General features: G+C 38.7%; 3 protein-coding genes across 10 annotated transcripts in view; 2 read left to right on the top strand and 1 right to left on the bottom strand.

The window, feature by feature from the left end:
- Positions 1–17,495, bottom strand: part of ART3 (ADP-ribosyltransferase 3 (inactive)) — a 99,508-nt gene that overhangs the window by 66,546 nt on the left and 15,467 nt on the right. The gene's annotated exons all lie outside the window — the stretch shown is intronic.
- On the top strand, positions 7,591–7,905 carry LOC100453418 (large ribosomal subunit protein eL36-like). The gene has a single exon (XM_054554093.1). The coding sequence runs from the start codon at positions 7,591–7,593 to the stop codon at positions 7,903–7,905; it is 315 nt and encodes a 104-aa protein (XP_054410068.1).
- On the top strand, positions 8,573–10,953 carry CXCL11 (C-X-C motif chemokine ligand 11). The gene is made up of 4 exons (XM_002814892.4): positions 8,573–8,748; positions 9,333–9,459; positions 9,570–9,642; positions 9,873–10,953. Exons 1-4 carry the CDS (start codon positions 8,688–8,690, stop codon positions 9,894–9,896), a joined length of 285 nt encoding a protein of 94 aa, XP_002814938.2. The 5' UTR covers positions 8,573–8,687; the 3' UTR covers positions 9,897–10,953.

The raw sequence follows: 17,495 nt of genomic DNA, 5'->3' as shown, positions 1-17,495 counted from the left end.
AAAAAAAAAAAAAAAGAGAGAGATACAACATAAACTCAGAAACATCCTTATTTAAAATTCATTGTCAGCCAGGTACAGTGGCTTATGCCAGTAATCCCAGCACTTTGGGAGGCTGAGGTGGGAAGACCACTTGGGCCCAGGAATTCGAGACCAGCCTGGGCAACATGGCGAAACCCCATCTCTACCAAAAATACAAAAACATTAGCTGGCTGTGGACATGTGTGCCCATAGTCCCAGCTACTCAGGAGGCTGAAGTAGGAAGATGGTTTGTGCCCGGGAGGCAGATGCTGCAGTCAGCCGAGATCGTGCCATTGCACTCCAGCCTGGGCGATAGAGCAGGTCTAAAACAAACAAACAAACAAACAAACAAACAAACAAAAAATTCATCGTCACTTTGGAACTCTTTTCAATGGCATTAAAACATGCACTATTCCTCAACGTCTTAATGATTTTAATGTTATTTATACAATTTACTCCAAGTTTTGAGGAAAAAAATAGAGCCTTACCCAGTGCTTGATGGCTACCTTGAATATAGCCTGCAGAATTTGTCTCATTTCTGGGACGGGTATTTTAATAATATTATTAGAAACTCACAGTAGTATTCTATTAAGAGCTCTTAAAAAAAAAATCCACCGGCAGCTCCCTAAAGTCATTGGCATGCCTAAATCCTTGTATAAAAGAGCATCAGGTACTATAATACTGTACTTTTGAGAGGTGACAGTGTGCTGGCAGTCCTCACAGCCCTCCGTCGCTCTCGGCGCCTCCTCTGCCTGGGCTCCCACTTTGGCGGCACTTGAGGAGCCCTTCAGCCCACCGCTGCACTGTGGGAGCCCCTTTCTGGGCTGGCCAAGGCCAGAGCCGGCTCCCTCAGCTTGCAGGGAGGTGTGGAGGGAGAGGCGCCAGCGGGAACCGGGGCTGCGCCTGGCGCTTGCCGGCCAGCTGGAGTTCTGGGTGGGTGTGGGCTTGGCGGGCCCCGCACTCAGAGCAGCTGGCCGGCCCTGCTGGCCCCGGGCAATGAGGGGCTTAGCACCCGGGCCAGCGGCTGTGGAGGGTGTACTGGGTCCCCCAGCAGTGCCAGCCCACTGGCGCCGTGCTCGATTTCTCACCGGGCCTTAGCTGCCTTCCTTCGGGGCAGGGCTCGGGACCTGCAGCCCGCCATGCCTGAGCCTCCCACCCCCTCCATGGGCTCCTGTGCCTCCGGAGCCTCCCCGACGATCGCCACCCCCTGCTCCACGGCACCCAGTCCCATCAACCACCCAAGGGCTGAGGAGTGCGGGCACACGGCGCCGGAACTGGCAGGCAGCACCACCTGCAGCCCTGGTGTGGGATCCACTGGGTGAAGCCAGCTGGGCTCCTGAGTCCGGTGGGGACCTAGAGAACCTTTATGTCTGCCTCACGGATTGTAAATACACCAATCGGCACTCTGTATCTAGCTCAAGGTTTGTAAATACACCAATCAGCACCCTGTGTCTAGCTCAGGGTTTGTGAATGCACCAATCGACCCTGTGTATCTAACTATTCTGGTGGGGCCTTGGAGAATCTTTGTCCACACTGTATCTAGCTAATCTGGTGGGGAGGTGGAGAACCTTTGTGTCTAGCTCGGGGATTGTAAACGCACCAATCAGCACCCTGTCAAAACAGGCCACTTGGCTCTACCAATCAGCAGGACGTAGGTGGGGCCAGAAAAGAGAATAAAACCAGGCTGCCCCAGCCAGCAGTGGCAACCTGCTGGGGTCCTCTTCCACACCGTGGAAGATTTGTTCTTTCATTCTTTGCAATAAATCTTGCTGCTGCTCATTCTTTGGGTCCACACTGCTTTTATGAGCTGTAACACTCACCGCGAAAGTCTGCAGCTTCACTCCTGAGCCAGCGAGACCACTAGCCCACCAGGAGGAACAAACAACTGCAGACACGCTGCCTTAAGAGCTGTAAAACTCACTGCGAAGGTCTGCAGCTTCACTCCTGAGCCAGCGAGACCATGAACCCACCAGAAGGAAGAAACTCCGAACACGTCCGAACATCAGAAGGAACAAACTCCAGACGCGCCACCTTAAGAGCTGTAACACTCACCGCGAGGGCCCGCGGCTTCATTCTTGAAGTCAGTGAGACCAAGAACCCACCAATTCTGGAGACACTTTTAAGAGTTTAGGATTCTACATTAATCTGTTCAGTCTATCTATATTATTTTAGGTGTCTATTACATGCCTGCCAACCTCTTCCCTAGGAGTGAGTCATCTGCCTTCTAACACTCAAAACAGGATTCTTTTAAGTCATACTCATTTATAATAAACGGAAACATTAGTTTCCATTTCTAACCCACTTTTCACTAACTTAACTGAACAAAATATCCTTGATACTACCTTTTTTCTTTTGTCAGGCAATATATTATTCAGAGACCTGGTGAATGGTGAGTTGCAAATTATTTTTAAATAGCTTATATTAATCTCTTCTAACTTGGAAACATTTTAAAATTCTACATTAATTGGCTAATTTAGCAGCATTAATAAAATTTCAGATGAATCACAGATTACAGATTTTTTAAGCTGAAAGGGTGATTACTTATGGAAACTAGTTTCCATCATTTCCTGGGATGCTCCTATGTCTTTAAATTAAAAGCAAAATTTATTTAAGTGGGTGAACCTGGGAAAATAAAATAAAATAGTCCAATTCTGGAAACAATAAAAAAGGCCAACACCACTAAGAACACAGAGAATGTATCTGATCTTTTTTGCATTTAATCAAAGAAAAAGAGCAATGAGATATAATGACTTAGAGAAAGAAGAAAACAACTAGGGAAATTTACAGGAGTTTGACAGTTATCTCTCTGCCTCTCCAACCTCAGCTTTAGTTTAAAATAAGTATGGAGTCAGTATATAATACATGCCAAATGAATAACTAGACATTCACTGTCCAATATGGTAGCCACTAAACACATGTTATTATCAAGCATTTGAAATGTAGCTAGTTCAATTTGAAGACTTAGTAATAAAAGGTAAAATATTTCATTTAATAGTTTTATATCCACATTGATTACACATTGAAATGATAATATATTTTCATGCCTAATTAAAGAAAATATATTTAAATTAATTTCATCTATTTCTTTTTACTTTCTAAATGTGGCTATTGGAATATTTAAAATTATGCCCATGCCTTGCATTGTATTTCTCCTGGATAAAGTTAGAAAAGACAGTAAGTTCTACAAAGTATAAAGGACAAGAAGATACCATGATAAAATGAAAAAGGCTTCATGAAGACATCAAGACTTAAAGGAAGGAAAGGATTCAAAAGAGGAGAGGAAAGTGCATTTTCATGCTAGAAAAACCATATTATACAAATATAAAAAATAGGGATCTCTCAGGCTCACCAGATGAGGGGATGCTGTGAAAGAAAGTAATCTTCCTCATGTGATGTCAGAGAGTATAGAGCCAGAACAAGTCACAATCCTGAAGACACGTCTGACCCCACACATCTACAAAGCCAGCAGAAATCAGGCTGACTAACTTCTACAATAAGGCAGAAAGTTTGAAATTTGCAACACACGGAAAGGACTTGGTGAGTTTTGTTCACTGTTCTATCTCTAATACCCAAAAGAGTGCCAGACATGTGACAGACATCTAAAATAAACATTTGCTGAATGAATGAGTAAATGAATAAATGAACTACTATAGAAAAGGGTAGTGCTTTCCAGGACACTCTAAGGCAGGAACACTGGGAGGAAGAGCAGTAAAGAGGGAGAGAGTGTTATAGAAGGAGACAGCATCCATATTAGCACCTGCTAAAGCCTAATTAGGCTTATTTTGTGGTTCAAGGAGATGAAGTGAAAAGGTTACAGCACAAAACCAATCTCTCTCCTTACTCTGCATAATTTTGGATCTATCACCTGAAGAAGTGAAGAACTAAATCAACCTCCCTCAGTTTTCAAACTGTGATTTAGCTCTGAGGAAAAGCAGACAAAGATGTGTCTACATGGGGGAGGGATAGCCCCCTCCTCTAGGGTCATACACAAGCAGCAGCCTCTGTGAGGAAGATTATGCAGTAGTCTTCCTCACAGAGGAAAAGGAAGAATTTTTTTTCTCCCTGTTTTCTCCTCTGTCTCCTTCTGAAATATCTATATAGTCCCTGACACATGGGGGGGCGGGGGGGAGAACCTGATATAGTCTGATATAGAACTTGTTAGGCAAAATGTGTGTGTGTGTGTGTGTGCGTGTGTGCGTGTGTGTGTGTGTATCCGGTGTATGTGCGTATCCATCCAGAGGGAAGAAAACTGAAATAGTGGTCATCTCTGGTGGTAAGGTGGTTCTTATTACGTATTTTCTAATGTTTGGTTTTTTGTTTTTTTGAGATGGAGTCTCGCTGGGTCACCCAGGCTGGAGTGCAGTGACGCGATCCTGGCTCGCTGCAACTTCCGCCTCCTGGGTTCAAGCGATTCTCCTGCCTCAACCTCACAAGTAGCTGGAATTACAGGCATGCACCACCACACCCGGCTAATTTTTGTATTTTTAGTAGAGACAGGGTTTCACCATGTTGGCCGGGCTGGTCTCGAACTCCTGATCTCAAGTGATCCGCCTGCCTCGGTCTCCCAAACTGCTGGGATTACAGGCATGAGCCACCATGCCCAGCTCTGATTTTTTTTTAAATATTAGATATTACCTTTGCAGTAAGGAAGAAAATAAAACAATAGAAAATAAAATACAGTAGTCCCCTTGTTATCCTTGGGGGATACATTCCAAGACTCCCAGCAGAGTACTGAAGGAGAAAATTGTGATCCGCAGTTTTTCTACACAGCTAAGTAGTAATTCACACATGAAGGCAAAAGGAAGAGTTTAGTCTTGTTTTATGTAAATTTGAATTATGTCTATTTTCTATTTAAAATAGTATAATGTAAAAATATATTTAATAATATCAATTTCCAGGGTCTTTTTAAAAAAATTAAGAATCCCTATTTAAGAAATTGTCTTACACCAAAGCTACATGACAACACTTTAGCTAGTAAGCAGAAATATTCACTATTGTTTGTCTATATTATTTGAACTATGCTATTGCATTCATGCACTTTCTGTAAGTGATTTTTATGATTAGTGTGCTATTTTTATATTCATGGTTATTATAATTTAAAATATTTTTATATGCTATAACGATGTCAACTAATCTTTTATTAAGTGGTTGTGTTTGTGTTAATGCTGAAAAACAGCTTAAAACAAGCTAGATGTGGTATGCCAATTCAGGAAAGGACACTGATAATAATAACAGCAGTTAATAAATACATTTTGAGTGCCACATATTTTTCTAAATGATTAATATGCATTACCTCTTTTAATATCTAGTTTATAACAGCCCTGTGAAAAAGGGGTTTGAGACCAGCCTGGCCAACATGGTGAAACCCCATCTCTACTAAAAATACAAAAATTGGCCGGGCGTGGTAACACATGCCTGTAATCCCAGCTACTTGGGAGGCTGAGGCAAGAGAATTGCTTGAACCCAGGAGGCGGAGATTGCAGTAAGCCGAGATCACGGCACTGCACTCCAGCCTGGGTGACACAGAGAGACTCCATCTCAAAAAAAAAAAAAAGTACTATTATTATCCCCAGTCTATAGATGAGAAAATAGCCTCAAAAAGTTGAGGTAACTTGTTCATAAATAACTGAATGTGGGCTGGGCACAGTGGCTCACACCTGTAATCCCAGCACTTTGGGAGGCCAAGGCGGCAGGATCAACTGAGGTTAGGAGTTCGAGACCAGCCTGACCAACATGGCTAAACACCATCTCTACTAAAACTATAAAAATTAGCCAGGCATGGAGGCGTGCACCTGTAATCCCAGCTACTTGGGAGGCTGAGGAAGGAGAATCACTTGAATCCAGGAGGCAGAGGCTGTGGTGAGCCGAGATCACACCACTGCACTCCAGCCTGGGCTACAGAGCAAGAATCCATCTCAAAGATAAATTAAAAAATAAATAAATAATCAAGTGTGGATTTGAACACAGGCTGACTCTAGAGCCTTCCCTATTAACAACTATGCTCTACTGTGTTTCTAATGCTGAGAAAATGAAAAGCAACATTAAAAAATAATAACAGATAAGGATTTATGAGCTCCAAGAACACATTCCTTTACTTTACCCATGTTCCTGAGGGAAAATTAGTCTTTCTTTACATATGTTAAATGAATTAATGGAAAAGAGGGAAAGAATATTCCAGCTACTTGGAAATTAATTAAAATACAGTAGCCCCCTCACCTTATCCTTGGGGGATATGTTTCAAGACTCCCAATGAATGCCTGAAACTGCAGATAGTACTGAGCCCTGTATATATTGTATTTTTTCCTATACATATATACCTATAAAAAAGTTTGATTTATAAATTAGCCACAGTAAGAGCATCAACACTAATATATAGAACAATTACAACAATATTCTGTAATAAAAGTTAAGTGACTGTGTAGTCTCTCTCTCTTCAAATATCTTATTGTACTATACTCACTCTTCTAGTGATGCTGTGAGATGATAAAATGTCTATGTGATGGGATGAAGTGATGGAGCAAGATGATGTGAGATTTCATTATGCTACTCAGAAAAGTGCACAATTTAAAACTTATGAATTATTTCTAGAATTTCTCATTTAATGGGGGACTACTGTAAAGACTTTCAAAGGTTTTAAAGACTAGTCATGTTTGTTAAAGAATTTAAATGCAGGATTATATCTAAATAAATATATAACTTCAAGATAAAATGCAAATGGTAATTCTCAAAAAAAGAAGTTGAATAAGATAAAATAATAATCTAAAAGTAATAAACCAGCTATAAATTCCCCGATTACACCAACTTTTATTGGTAAAACTAGGAAATAGGAGAAAATTCTTGAAAGAAAGTTACAGTGATTTTCTCACGTTATAAAGACAGAAGCTAAAAAAATATTATTGACAGTTGATGTAAATAATTAGAAAAATTCAGGTAAAAATCTTTTTAAAGAATTTGAAGAATTAATATCAAAATGTAAAACAATGTATTCCTTTCAAATTACTTAAGGAAGGCCAAGCACCGTGGCTCATCCCAGTAGTCCTAGCACTTTGGGAGACCAAGGTAGGAGGATTGCTTGAGGCCAGGAGTTCAGGGCTGCAGTGAGCTATGATTGTGCCACTCAACTCCAGAATGGTGACAGAGTGAGACCCATCCCATTAAAAAAAACAAAAATTGCTTCAAAAAGTTAAGTAAAATATATTTAAAGTTAGAAATAAATCAAAGAAAACATAAAGAATCAGCAAGGAAGCATTTTAAAAATTACAGATTACCAGTTACACAGTAAATATATTTTATTAAGCTTACCCATTAGAAAGCTCCTTTGATATGATTTTCTTAAATATCTACAAGTGACACACTTAAAGATTTAGGAAGCTTAAGAGGAAAAGATAAAGACAAAAAAAATAGGAATTACATCAAAGTAGAATCTCAGAGGTAAAACTATCACATGAGGAAAGAGGATCACTTTTTTTTATGATCCCTAACACAACTCATACAACTTCATGTACTAAGTAACAGTGCTAAAATATATATAAAGTAGCTTTCCACCACAGCCAACACTGGAGGGCAGCAGCCATGACTCTGCACTATCCTATAGCTGTGGGCCTCAACAAGGGCCACAAGGTGACCAAGAATGTGAGCAAGCCCAGGCACAGCCACCGTGGGCGCCTGACCAAACCCACTAAATTTGTGTGGGACATAATCCCAGAGGTGTGTGGCTTCACCCCTAACGAGTGGCGTGGCATGGAGTTACTGAAGGTCTCCAAGGTCAAATGGGCCCTCAAATTCATCAAGAAAAGGGTAGGGACAAACATCTGCGCCAAGAGAAGGCAGGAGGAGCTGAGCAACATCCAGGCCGCCATGAGGAAAGCAGCTGCCAAGAAGGACTGAGCCCCCTGTCATCTGCCTATAATCAAAGTTTCGCAGAATAAAATAAATATAAAATAAAATAATAAAATTAAATTAAATTTAAAAATAAAGCAAAACAAAATAAATAATAAAATATATAAAGTAAAAATTGTTGAAAATGCAAAACAATATGGACATAAATACAGAAATACAGGGCAACTTCTTTGGGCACTCATTTACAGGTAAAAATATGAAATTAAATAAAGGTCATCTGGTGTCAAATAATATAGGTCTTATCTATTATAAGAGTTTGGACTGAAAAGCAAAAGTGAGATAACAAAAAAAAGCTTTTCAGAATATCCTTTTGTATAGTTATGTTAAGGATGAAGGGTGGGTGAAAGGACCAAAAACAGAAACACAGTCTTCCTGAACGAATGACAATCAGAATTCCGCTGCCCAAAGTAGTCCAACAATTAAATGGATTTCTAGGAAAAGCTGCCTTAAGAAGGCTGGTTACCATCTGGGTTTTCACAGTGCTTTCACATTCTTATCACTTTCAACACTACTACAAATAGGAAGGGACAGTAACATTTAGAAGAGAACAAAACAGAAACTCTTGGAAGCAAGAAAGGTGCATGACTCAAAGAGGGAAATTCCTGTGCCATAAAAGGATTGCTGGTGTATAAAATGCTCTATATATGCCAATTATCAATTTCCTTTAATGTTCAGCATTTCTACTCCTTCCAAGAAGAGCAGCAAAGCTGAAGTAGCAGCAGCAGCAGCAGCAGTAGCAGCAACTGCAGCAGCAGCAGCAAAAAACAAACATGAGTGTGAAGGGCATGGCTCTAGCCTTGGCTATGATATTGTGTGCTACAGTTGTTCAAGGTATGCAGTACTTTTTATTTCTCAACCTATAAGTTCCTTTTCTAATCTTTCAAATGTCTTTTCTTCCACTTTTATCCTAAAAGACATGATAAAGTTTTATTTAATCTCACAGATTAGAAGTTACTACAGCTTTAGCACAGAAACGGTGTACATGTTTAAGATACTAGAGATGATTATTGAAACTAGAAATTATGAACTTCATGGAATTTTTGATTTGGCTAGAATATCTGGCAAAAGCCTTTAGCAACAGTTTTAAATGTCTGTTAAGAAGATTTTATATAGCGATCATGTAAACAAGCTTCCTGGGAAAATATTTGAGGATAAAATCAAGGGGGCAAAACAAGCTTCACCTCCAATAAACTTCCTTCATGCTTCCCATTTGTTAGCGATTTGCTTACTAATTTAAAGAGAAAATAATCAACATCTTACCTAACTCTTCCCAGTAACAGTTGTGTTAAGTGCTATTTGACAAATTACTACCTTTATCCTTAATGAAAATTCTGCTCACGTTCACCACCAGTTATAAACCATAGCCATCTTTTGCAATCAGATGCATTACTAACTAATGCTATGATCTATTCTAGGCTTCCCCATGTTCAAAAGAGGACGCTGTCTTTGCATAGGCCCTGGAGTAAAAGCAGTGAAAGTGGCAGATATTGAGAAAGCCTCCGTAATTTACCCAAGTAACAACTGTGACAAAATAGAACTTATGTAAGTACTTATGTAAGTAATGAACTTGCTGAAGATGACAATGGTGCAGGCTTTTTTGTTTATGTATTTGCATCTAAACTTTAAGACTCTTTTGTATGTTCTTTTAACAGTATTACCCTGAAAGAAAATAAAGGACAACGATGCCTAAATCCCAAATCTAAGCAAGCAAGGCTTATAATCAAAGTAAGTTACCAGATTACTCCCATGTTATAATCTGTTTTATCCAAGACAGATCTTTTGAAAAAGAAAATAATGTGGACAACTACAGAAAGATTCTGCTATGATCCTGTGTGAAATATTCTGTTAAGGGGTCCTTGGTTGTAACAGCTTCCCTTTCTTACTACATGTTTTTAGATGTCCTGGGGGAAACAAGAACAGTCCAAGTAAATAAAACTCTTGTTTTCTTATTCCAGAAAGTTGAAAGAAAGAATATTTAAAAATATCAAAACATATGAAGTCCTGGAAAAGGCATTTGAAAAACCTAGAACAAGTTTAACTGTGACTACTGAAATGACAAGAATTCTACAGTAGGAAACTGAGACTTTTCTATAGTTTTGTGACTTTCAACTTTTGTACAGTTATGTGAAGGATGAAAGGTGGGTGAAAGGACCAAAAACAGAAACACAGTCTTCCTGAATGAACGACAATTCACTGCCCAAAGGAGTCCAACTGCCCAAAGGAGTCCAACAATTAAATGGATTTCTAGGAAAAGCCACCTTAAGAAAGGCTGGTTACCATCGGAGTTTACAAAGTGCTTTCACATTCTTACTTGTTGTATTATACATTCATGCATTTCTAGGCTAGAGAACCTTCTAGATTTGATGCTTATAACTATTCTGTTGTGACTATGAGAACATTTCTGTCTCTAGAAGTCATCCGTCTGTATTGATCTTTATGCTATATTACTACCTGTGGTTACAGTGGAGACATTGACATTATTACTGGAGTCAAGCTCTTATGAGTCAAAAGCATCTATGTGTAGTAAAACATTCCTCAAATATTTTTTCATGCAAATACACATTTCTTTCCCCAAATATCATGTAGCACATCAATATGTAGGGAAACATTCTTATGCATCATTTGGTTTGTTTTATAACCAATTCATGAAATGTAATTCATAAAATGTACTATGAAAAAAATTATACACTATGGGATACTGGCAAAAGTGCACATATTTCATAACCAAATTAGTAGCACTGGTCTTAATTTGATGTTTTTCAACTTTTTTTCATTGAGATGTTTTCAAGCAATTAGGATATGTATGTTTACTGTACTTTTTGTTTTTATCCGTTTGTATAAATGATAGCAATATCTTGGACACATTTGAAATATAAAATGTTTTTGTCTACCAAAGAAAAATGTTGAAAAATAAGCAAATGTATATCCAGCAATCACCTTTACTTTTTGTAATTCTGTCTCTTAGAAAAATACATAATCTAATCAATTTCTTTGTTCATGCCTATATACTATAAAATTTAGGTATACTCAAGACTAGTTTAAAGAATCAAAGTCATTTTTTTCTCTAATAAACTACCACAACCTTTCTTTTTTAAAAAAAGATCTATATACTTTCCAGGACATTTGAGATGCCTTTAACAATTTTGCCTTATATTTCAGAAACATACACCTATCCATCATCATGAAAAACTGTTTAGAAATATATTTTAATGGGTAGGTGGGAAAGACAGTTGTTTGTTTTGTCGGCGGTGGGGGGTCTTGATAGTCCAAACCCCCTTCTTGGAGAAAATGCCTTATGTGAGTGTTGGTGGGAGGCCAAAAGAGAGAAGCCAAAGACAGGAGATCCTCTCCTGCAGCCACAACAAGGACTCAGCAATGCTGTTTCTACCCTAGACTTTGAACTCCAGCTGGCATCACAAAGATACTATTAGTAAGAAAATTATTTCAAGCCTGGCAGCAGCAGCAGCAACAGTGAAAGTCTTACAGTGGTGTCTTCCCAATGTGTGTTCCTGCAGCATGACTCTGGCTAGTCCTTCCTATCACCTAGTTCCCTTAGGTCTTTGTCCATTTTCCAAGACTTATTCTCCATTGTCCTGTGGATTCTTCAACCTCCAACTAAATTCTTTTTCTCCTTAAGATAGCCAGAGTTGGTTTCTCTGCATGTAACCAAAAGCCTTGACTGATAGCAGTACTCTCTATATAGGCACCCATACATTTGAAAAATAAAAACATTTATTATAGGATTATAATCAGGTATATCTATATTGTATTATTATATAGGTTATAGATACAATATAGATTTATAATAAATTATTATATAAATCTATATAAAATATATAGAGAGATGGGACTTCCATATAAATTCTCTGGATAGTTTTAAGACCTGAATCTGGCCGGGTGCGATGGCTCACATCTGTAATCCCAACACTTTGGGAGGCTGAGGCGGGCGGATCACCTGAGGTCAGGAGTTCAAGACCAGTCTGGCTAACATGGTGAAACCCCGTTTCTACTTAAAATGCAAAAAATTAGCCGAATGTGCTGGCACATGCCTGTAATCCCAGCTACTCAGGAGGCTGAGGCAGGAGAATTGCTTGAACCCAGGAGGCAGAGGTTGCAGTGAGCTGAGATCATGCCATTGCACTCCAGCTTGGGCAACAAGAGTGAAACTCCACCTCAAAAAAAAAAAAAAAGACTTGAATCTAATCTTTGACTACTTACAGTGATTTTTTTTTTAAGTCTCTTTAAAAATAAAAATTCACATAGTCGGCTGAGCATGGTGGCTCACACCTGTAATCTGAGCACTTTGGAAGACCGACATAGGTGAATGGCTTAAGCCCAGGAGTTCAAGACCAGCTTGAGCAACATGGCAAAAATTCATCTCTATAAAAAATATGAAAATTAGCTAGGTATGGTGGCACATGCCTGTAGCCTCAGCTACTTGGGAAGCTGAGGTGGATGGATCACTTGAGTCTGGGAGGTTAAGGCTGCAGTCAGCTGTGATCACACCACTGCACTCCAGCCTAGGCAAAAGCCTGCCTCAAAAAAAAAAAAAATTCACAGAATTAAGGCTGCATGATAAATTGGTATTTGTAAGAAGTATATTAAACATTATAGGCCAGTACATTATTACTGAGAAGAAAACATACACCTAAAGTTCTTCATAGCAAAATAAATATATGAAATATTAATAATTAACATATTTGAGCCAAGATCCTCCCCACCTTGGTACCTTTGCACATACTATTCTCTCTGCCCATTTCTTCACTAAGCTAATGCCTACTAATTGCTTAGGTCTCAGCTTAAATGACTTTTTCTCCAAGAAGCCTTTGAAACCACCACTTCAGCTTCAACTAGATTAGGTGTCCTATTTATTTATTTCCATAACACTCCCTACTTTTCCATCATACTGCTTACTGCAATTGTAATTAATGAATTATTCCTGTACCTAATATCTGCTCTCTCGTAAGTGTAAAAGAAAGCCATTGTAGTCCAGGCCAACAGTACAGTTTCTGGTGCATATCAGACCCTATTGAATGGCAATATAAACTAAGGGAAAAGGAATTTACAGCAGAGGAATGACACAAGGGAATGTACAGTAGTAGGAAGTATAAAGTGATTTTTAGGAATCATAATTAGATTGTTTGGTTGGAAGGATGAAGGACATGAAACTGTAGATAAACAACCTTGAATTTTACTCTGTACAAAATGGGGATTAAATAAATGTTTGTGAAGAAGAGAGTGACCCTATCAAAGTCACTGGAAAATATTCTGGGAATTGCATGAATGGTTGATTGAAAGTGGGAAAGAGTGGAGGAGGAAAATCAGTTGGGATTTACTGCAATAGCTGCAATAGCTCAGGTCTGTATTTCCAAAACTTCAAGGCATCCTCATATCATCTTTACAATTTTTTTTAACATTTCTCTGTTTGATCTTCACTGTATTTTTAGAAACTCTGTATACCACTTTATTTTACATACATTTACATGAAAAGTAAACTTTCACTACTGTACATGTGAAATCGGTAATACATGCCATGGAAATAAAATGTAACGATAAAACAAAATACAGTGAAAAAATACTAATATTCCCCCTGATTTAATTAATCAGAGGGATTGAAGTTAAGAAGAGAATAATTCACTGATACTAAATGTTATTATCAATGTACATGGTGGCGTACATTCCATTTTATAGGAAATATCTAGAGTAGGCAAAACCACAAAAACAAAAAGCAAATTAGTTGACTGGGGTTTGGGGGAGGTGTTAATGAGAAGTAACTACTTAATGAGTATGGGGTTTCTGGGTGATGAAAATGTTCTGGAACTAAATTATGGTGATGGCTTCACAGCACTGTGAAAGGACTTAACTCCACTGAACTGTACTCTTTTAAATGGTTAAAATGGTAAATTTTATGTTATTTGTATTTTACTATCATAAAAAGAAGGGCTACACTAAGGTGGTATTGGTAAGAGTAGAAATATAATGACAAGTACACTGTACAGAAAGAATCAAGACAGTGATAGATTGGATGTGAAAGTTGAAGCTGAGGCCAGACATGGTGGCTCACGCCTGTAATCCCAGCACTTTGGGAGGCTGAGGTGGGTGGATCACAAGGTCAGGAGTTCGAGACCAGCCTGGCCAACATGGTGAAACCCTGTCTCTACTAAAGATACAAAAAATTAGCTGGGCGTGGTGGTGCATGCCTGTAATCCCAGCTACTCGGGAGGCTGAGGCAGGAGAATCGCTTGAACCTGGGAGATGGAGGTTGCAGTGAGCCGAGATCGCGTCATTGCACTCCAGCCTGGGCTACATAGAGCGAGACTCCATCTCAGAAAAAGAAAGTTGAAGCTGCAAAAAAGAAACAAAGAACATGTTAAGGATTTGAATCTAAATTTAAAGCAGAGAAGAGACAAGGAAAAAAGGCTGAACTTCTGAGGTCTGAAAGAATAGTTCTGTCACTAACAGAAATAGGGATATGAGGGGGAAGATGTAGTTTAGCAGAAAAAACTGCAGATTCGATTTTAAATACATGGAACTTAAGATGCCAAACACTCACAGTGACTTAAAATTTCAGGACTGTTTCCTCTAATTAGCCAAGAAGAGCTTTCAAACAAATGGAGTAGTTTTGGATAATACTATTAGAAAAGGAAAGATTATACTTAATTATTTTTGGCTACTGAGTACAGGACCTAATATGCCTACATGGAATTAATATACCTCTTTGTATCTGTTTCTGAAAAGATTTTCATAGCCAACAATTATAAATCTTTATGATATGGTCAGCACATTCTGTGGATTATAAGTAGTACACACACCAAAAAAACTGTTTGGGTTTTTTTTGGAGAAGGGGTGAATGAGGCAATTTTAGTTGCTTCTTCTTGCCTTGTCTGCAAATTTTATTAACCAGACACTGGTAATGAAATTGAGCAAGTCTGAGATTATCACATAACACTGAAACCATAGTTTCACTTAAGGACCTAAGAAGAATACGTCCTAAAATCCTGGCATCATAAGTACAGATGTATTCATAGTTCCTTAGTGCTGCTCAATAAACTGCTACTAAATTGGAAATGCCCTAACGTGAATTATAGACTCTATATAATAAATCCTGACTTAGCATTCTTCTTCAAATTGTTCACAAAGACAAACTGTCAATAAGAAGTTGAAGAAAACTGAATGATAATCTAAAATATGGAATAACATGCACTACTGAACTATATCATATCTCAAGATTCCTCTTCTCAAAAGAAAAGACAACCAATGATGAATCAATTAAAATTAAAACTAGACATTTTCTAAAGATTTTGATTAAAAATGGAACAAAGTATCACAAAATTCTAATTTATTTTGTTGAAATATTTATGGGAAGGAGAAAGAAATGCACCATACTTCCCCCAAACACATTTACTTTATTATAATGTCCTCCAATTTTGTCTCTTCCTCCAAATGATGAAATCTGCCATATTTGTAAAAGTCCTCTCAAGTGCACGAGTTCAGAAACACTGCATAGCCTAAAATGTATCCAAACAGAAGCTATTCTGAGCCTCTGCCTCCTCCAATGCCATGATGATTTTTAGGGTCTACCATCCACTTTGCCAGCACTCAGTTTGCCCTCTGCTTAGGCTGGCTATGAAGGATGAGACACATGGGTAATTGAAAAGTATGTAACCAGTATCACCAAACACTGCGAGCTCGGGGAATCTTTTGAGTGCTCAGAGTGAAAACTGTGAAGGGGAAGCTTTGCCCTCCTCTCCCATACTTTCCAAGGCATATTCTGCACCAGCTGAGGGGATTCCCAGTCCACAGAAATCACTGATGTCCTCCTGCTCACTTTTTAGAAAATTTCTTCTAAGCATAACAGTTTCCGGGAAAGCATTTTTTCCTTCGTCTGTGCTCATTAGTCCGTCAGGGCAGACTGTTCCTTTTTTTATTGTTGTCTTTTTTGGCCCGATGCCATAATCACAGGCTTAAAGATAAATCAGTAGCAACTGAAACGGAAACTAAAGCGGGATACTTCCTTAACTTTCATTTTCTTTCAAAATTATACTCAGATCAGTGAATTCTAGAAAAGTGATTATACCATAAACCTTGCAAAAATTGAGAGAAATATATAAAAAGAGTTATTGTTTAGATGTTTATTCAAATGACACATGCAGTCTTGGCTTTGGATGAAATAAGTAATAGTGGGCTTGCTACTGTCTCTAAAAGCTTGATTTTTTTTTCTAAATGATTTTCCATGCTGATCACATTTGTCAAGTTTCTACCCTGAGCAGACCCCTCATTTAAAACAAGAAGAGAAGGGTCCTTCGTTTGACTCTGCTCACCAGGTACTGTTCTGATACTAATTCAATTTCCTAGGTAATCTGATCCTGGGAAAGGGGTGACTTGGATACCAAAACCAATCATCCTAGTCACTGAAAAGGTTCTCACTGTAAATGGATACACTGTCTTTTAATTTTCATCTTAGTCTCTTTTAGATTTGGTTAGCAGACTTAATTCTCTGAGAATATGCTTACCCTGGATGATTAGGAAAAATGAGAATTTCTGGACTGGAAAAACTGAGGACCAGATTTTACAGAATCCTAACATGGCATTATCACCCCTATGAGACTACCAATCTTCCTGACTGGTTGGCTGGCTTCCCCTTTACCATTTTTTGATGACATTTATCTGTAATTGCACAAGCTTTCCCCTCTCCTGGCCACTTATTTATGTAAAATTCACACTTTATGGCTCATCTGAGGTCTTTTTTTCTGAAGGATCTTCTGAAAACTTCCGACCTTAATGAGTACAGTCTCCTATGAACGTCCACATTATTTATTTCCTATACTACTCATTTGGTACTGATCATAAAGTTTCTTTTTTTCTTTTCTTTTTTTTGAAACGGAGTTTCACTCTTGTTGCCCAGGCTGGAGTGCAATGGCGTGATCTCGGCTCACTGCAACCTCCGTCTCCAGGGTTCAAGCGATTCTCCTGCCTCAGCCTCCCGAGTAGCTGGGATTACAGGCATGCACCACCACGCCCAGCTAATTTTTTGTATTTTTAGTAGAGACAGGGTTTCACGATGTTGGCCAGGCTGTTCTAGAACTCCTGACCTCAGGTGATCCACCTGCCTCGGCCTCCCAAAGTGCTGGGATTACAGGCATGAGCCACCTTGCCCAGCCCATAAAGTTTCTCTTATTGATATTTATTGTTTCATAGTTTCTGGTCTTCCTAATTAGAATGTAAACCCATCAAGGATAAATATTGGATCTTATTCCTTCTAGTATTCCCTGAGATTAGCTTAGTTCCTTACACAAAGTGCACAGAAAATAATGAGAACAAGCCTACTTTCTCCTTCTTCTTCTAACACCATCCATGGCCATATACATGATATGCACTGAGGATATTTGCATTCTTGCATTCATTCATTCAATGCTTAATTACAGATAAAAAACAGTGAATAATTAAGAAGCTTTTAGGGGTACCACTCTATATTTACCAGAGTTCCGGAATGAAAAGTCTGTCGTATAGCTAGCTGAGAATATCTGTATTGATTTTACCTACCTACATCTAAACTAACTTCTGGGGAAATTATAGTC

This window comes from Pongo abelii, chromosome 3 (assembly GCF_028885655.2).
Source record: "Pongo abelii isolate AG06213 chromosome 3, NHGRI_mPonAbe1-v2.0_pri, whole genome shotgun sequence".
NCBI lineage: Eukaryota > Metazoa > Chordata > Mammalia > Primates > Hominidae > Pongo > Pongo abelii.
This window is presented reverse-complemented; position numbering and strand designations above follow the sequence as displayed.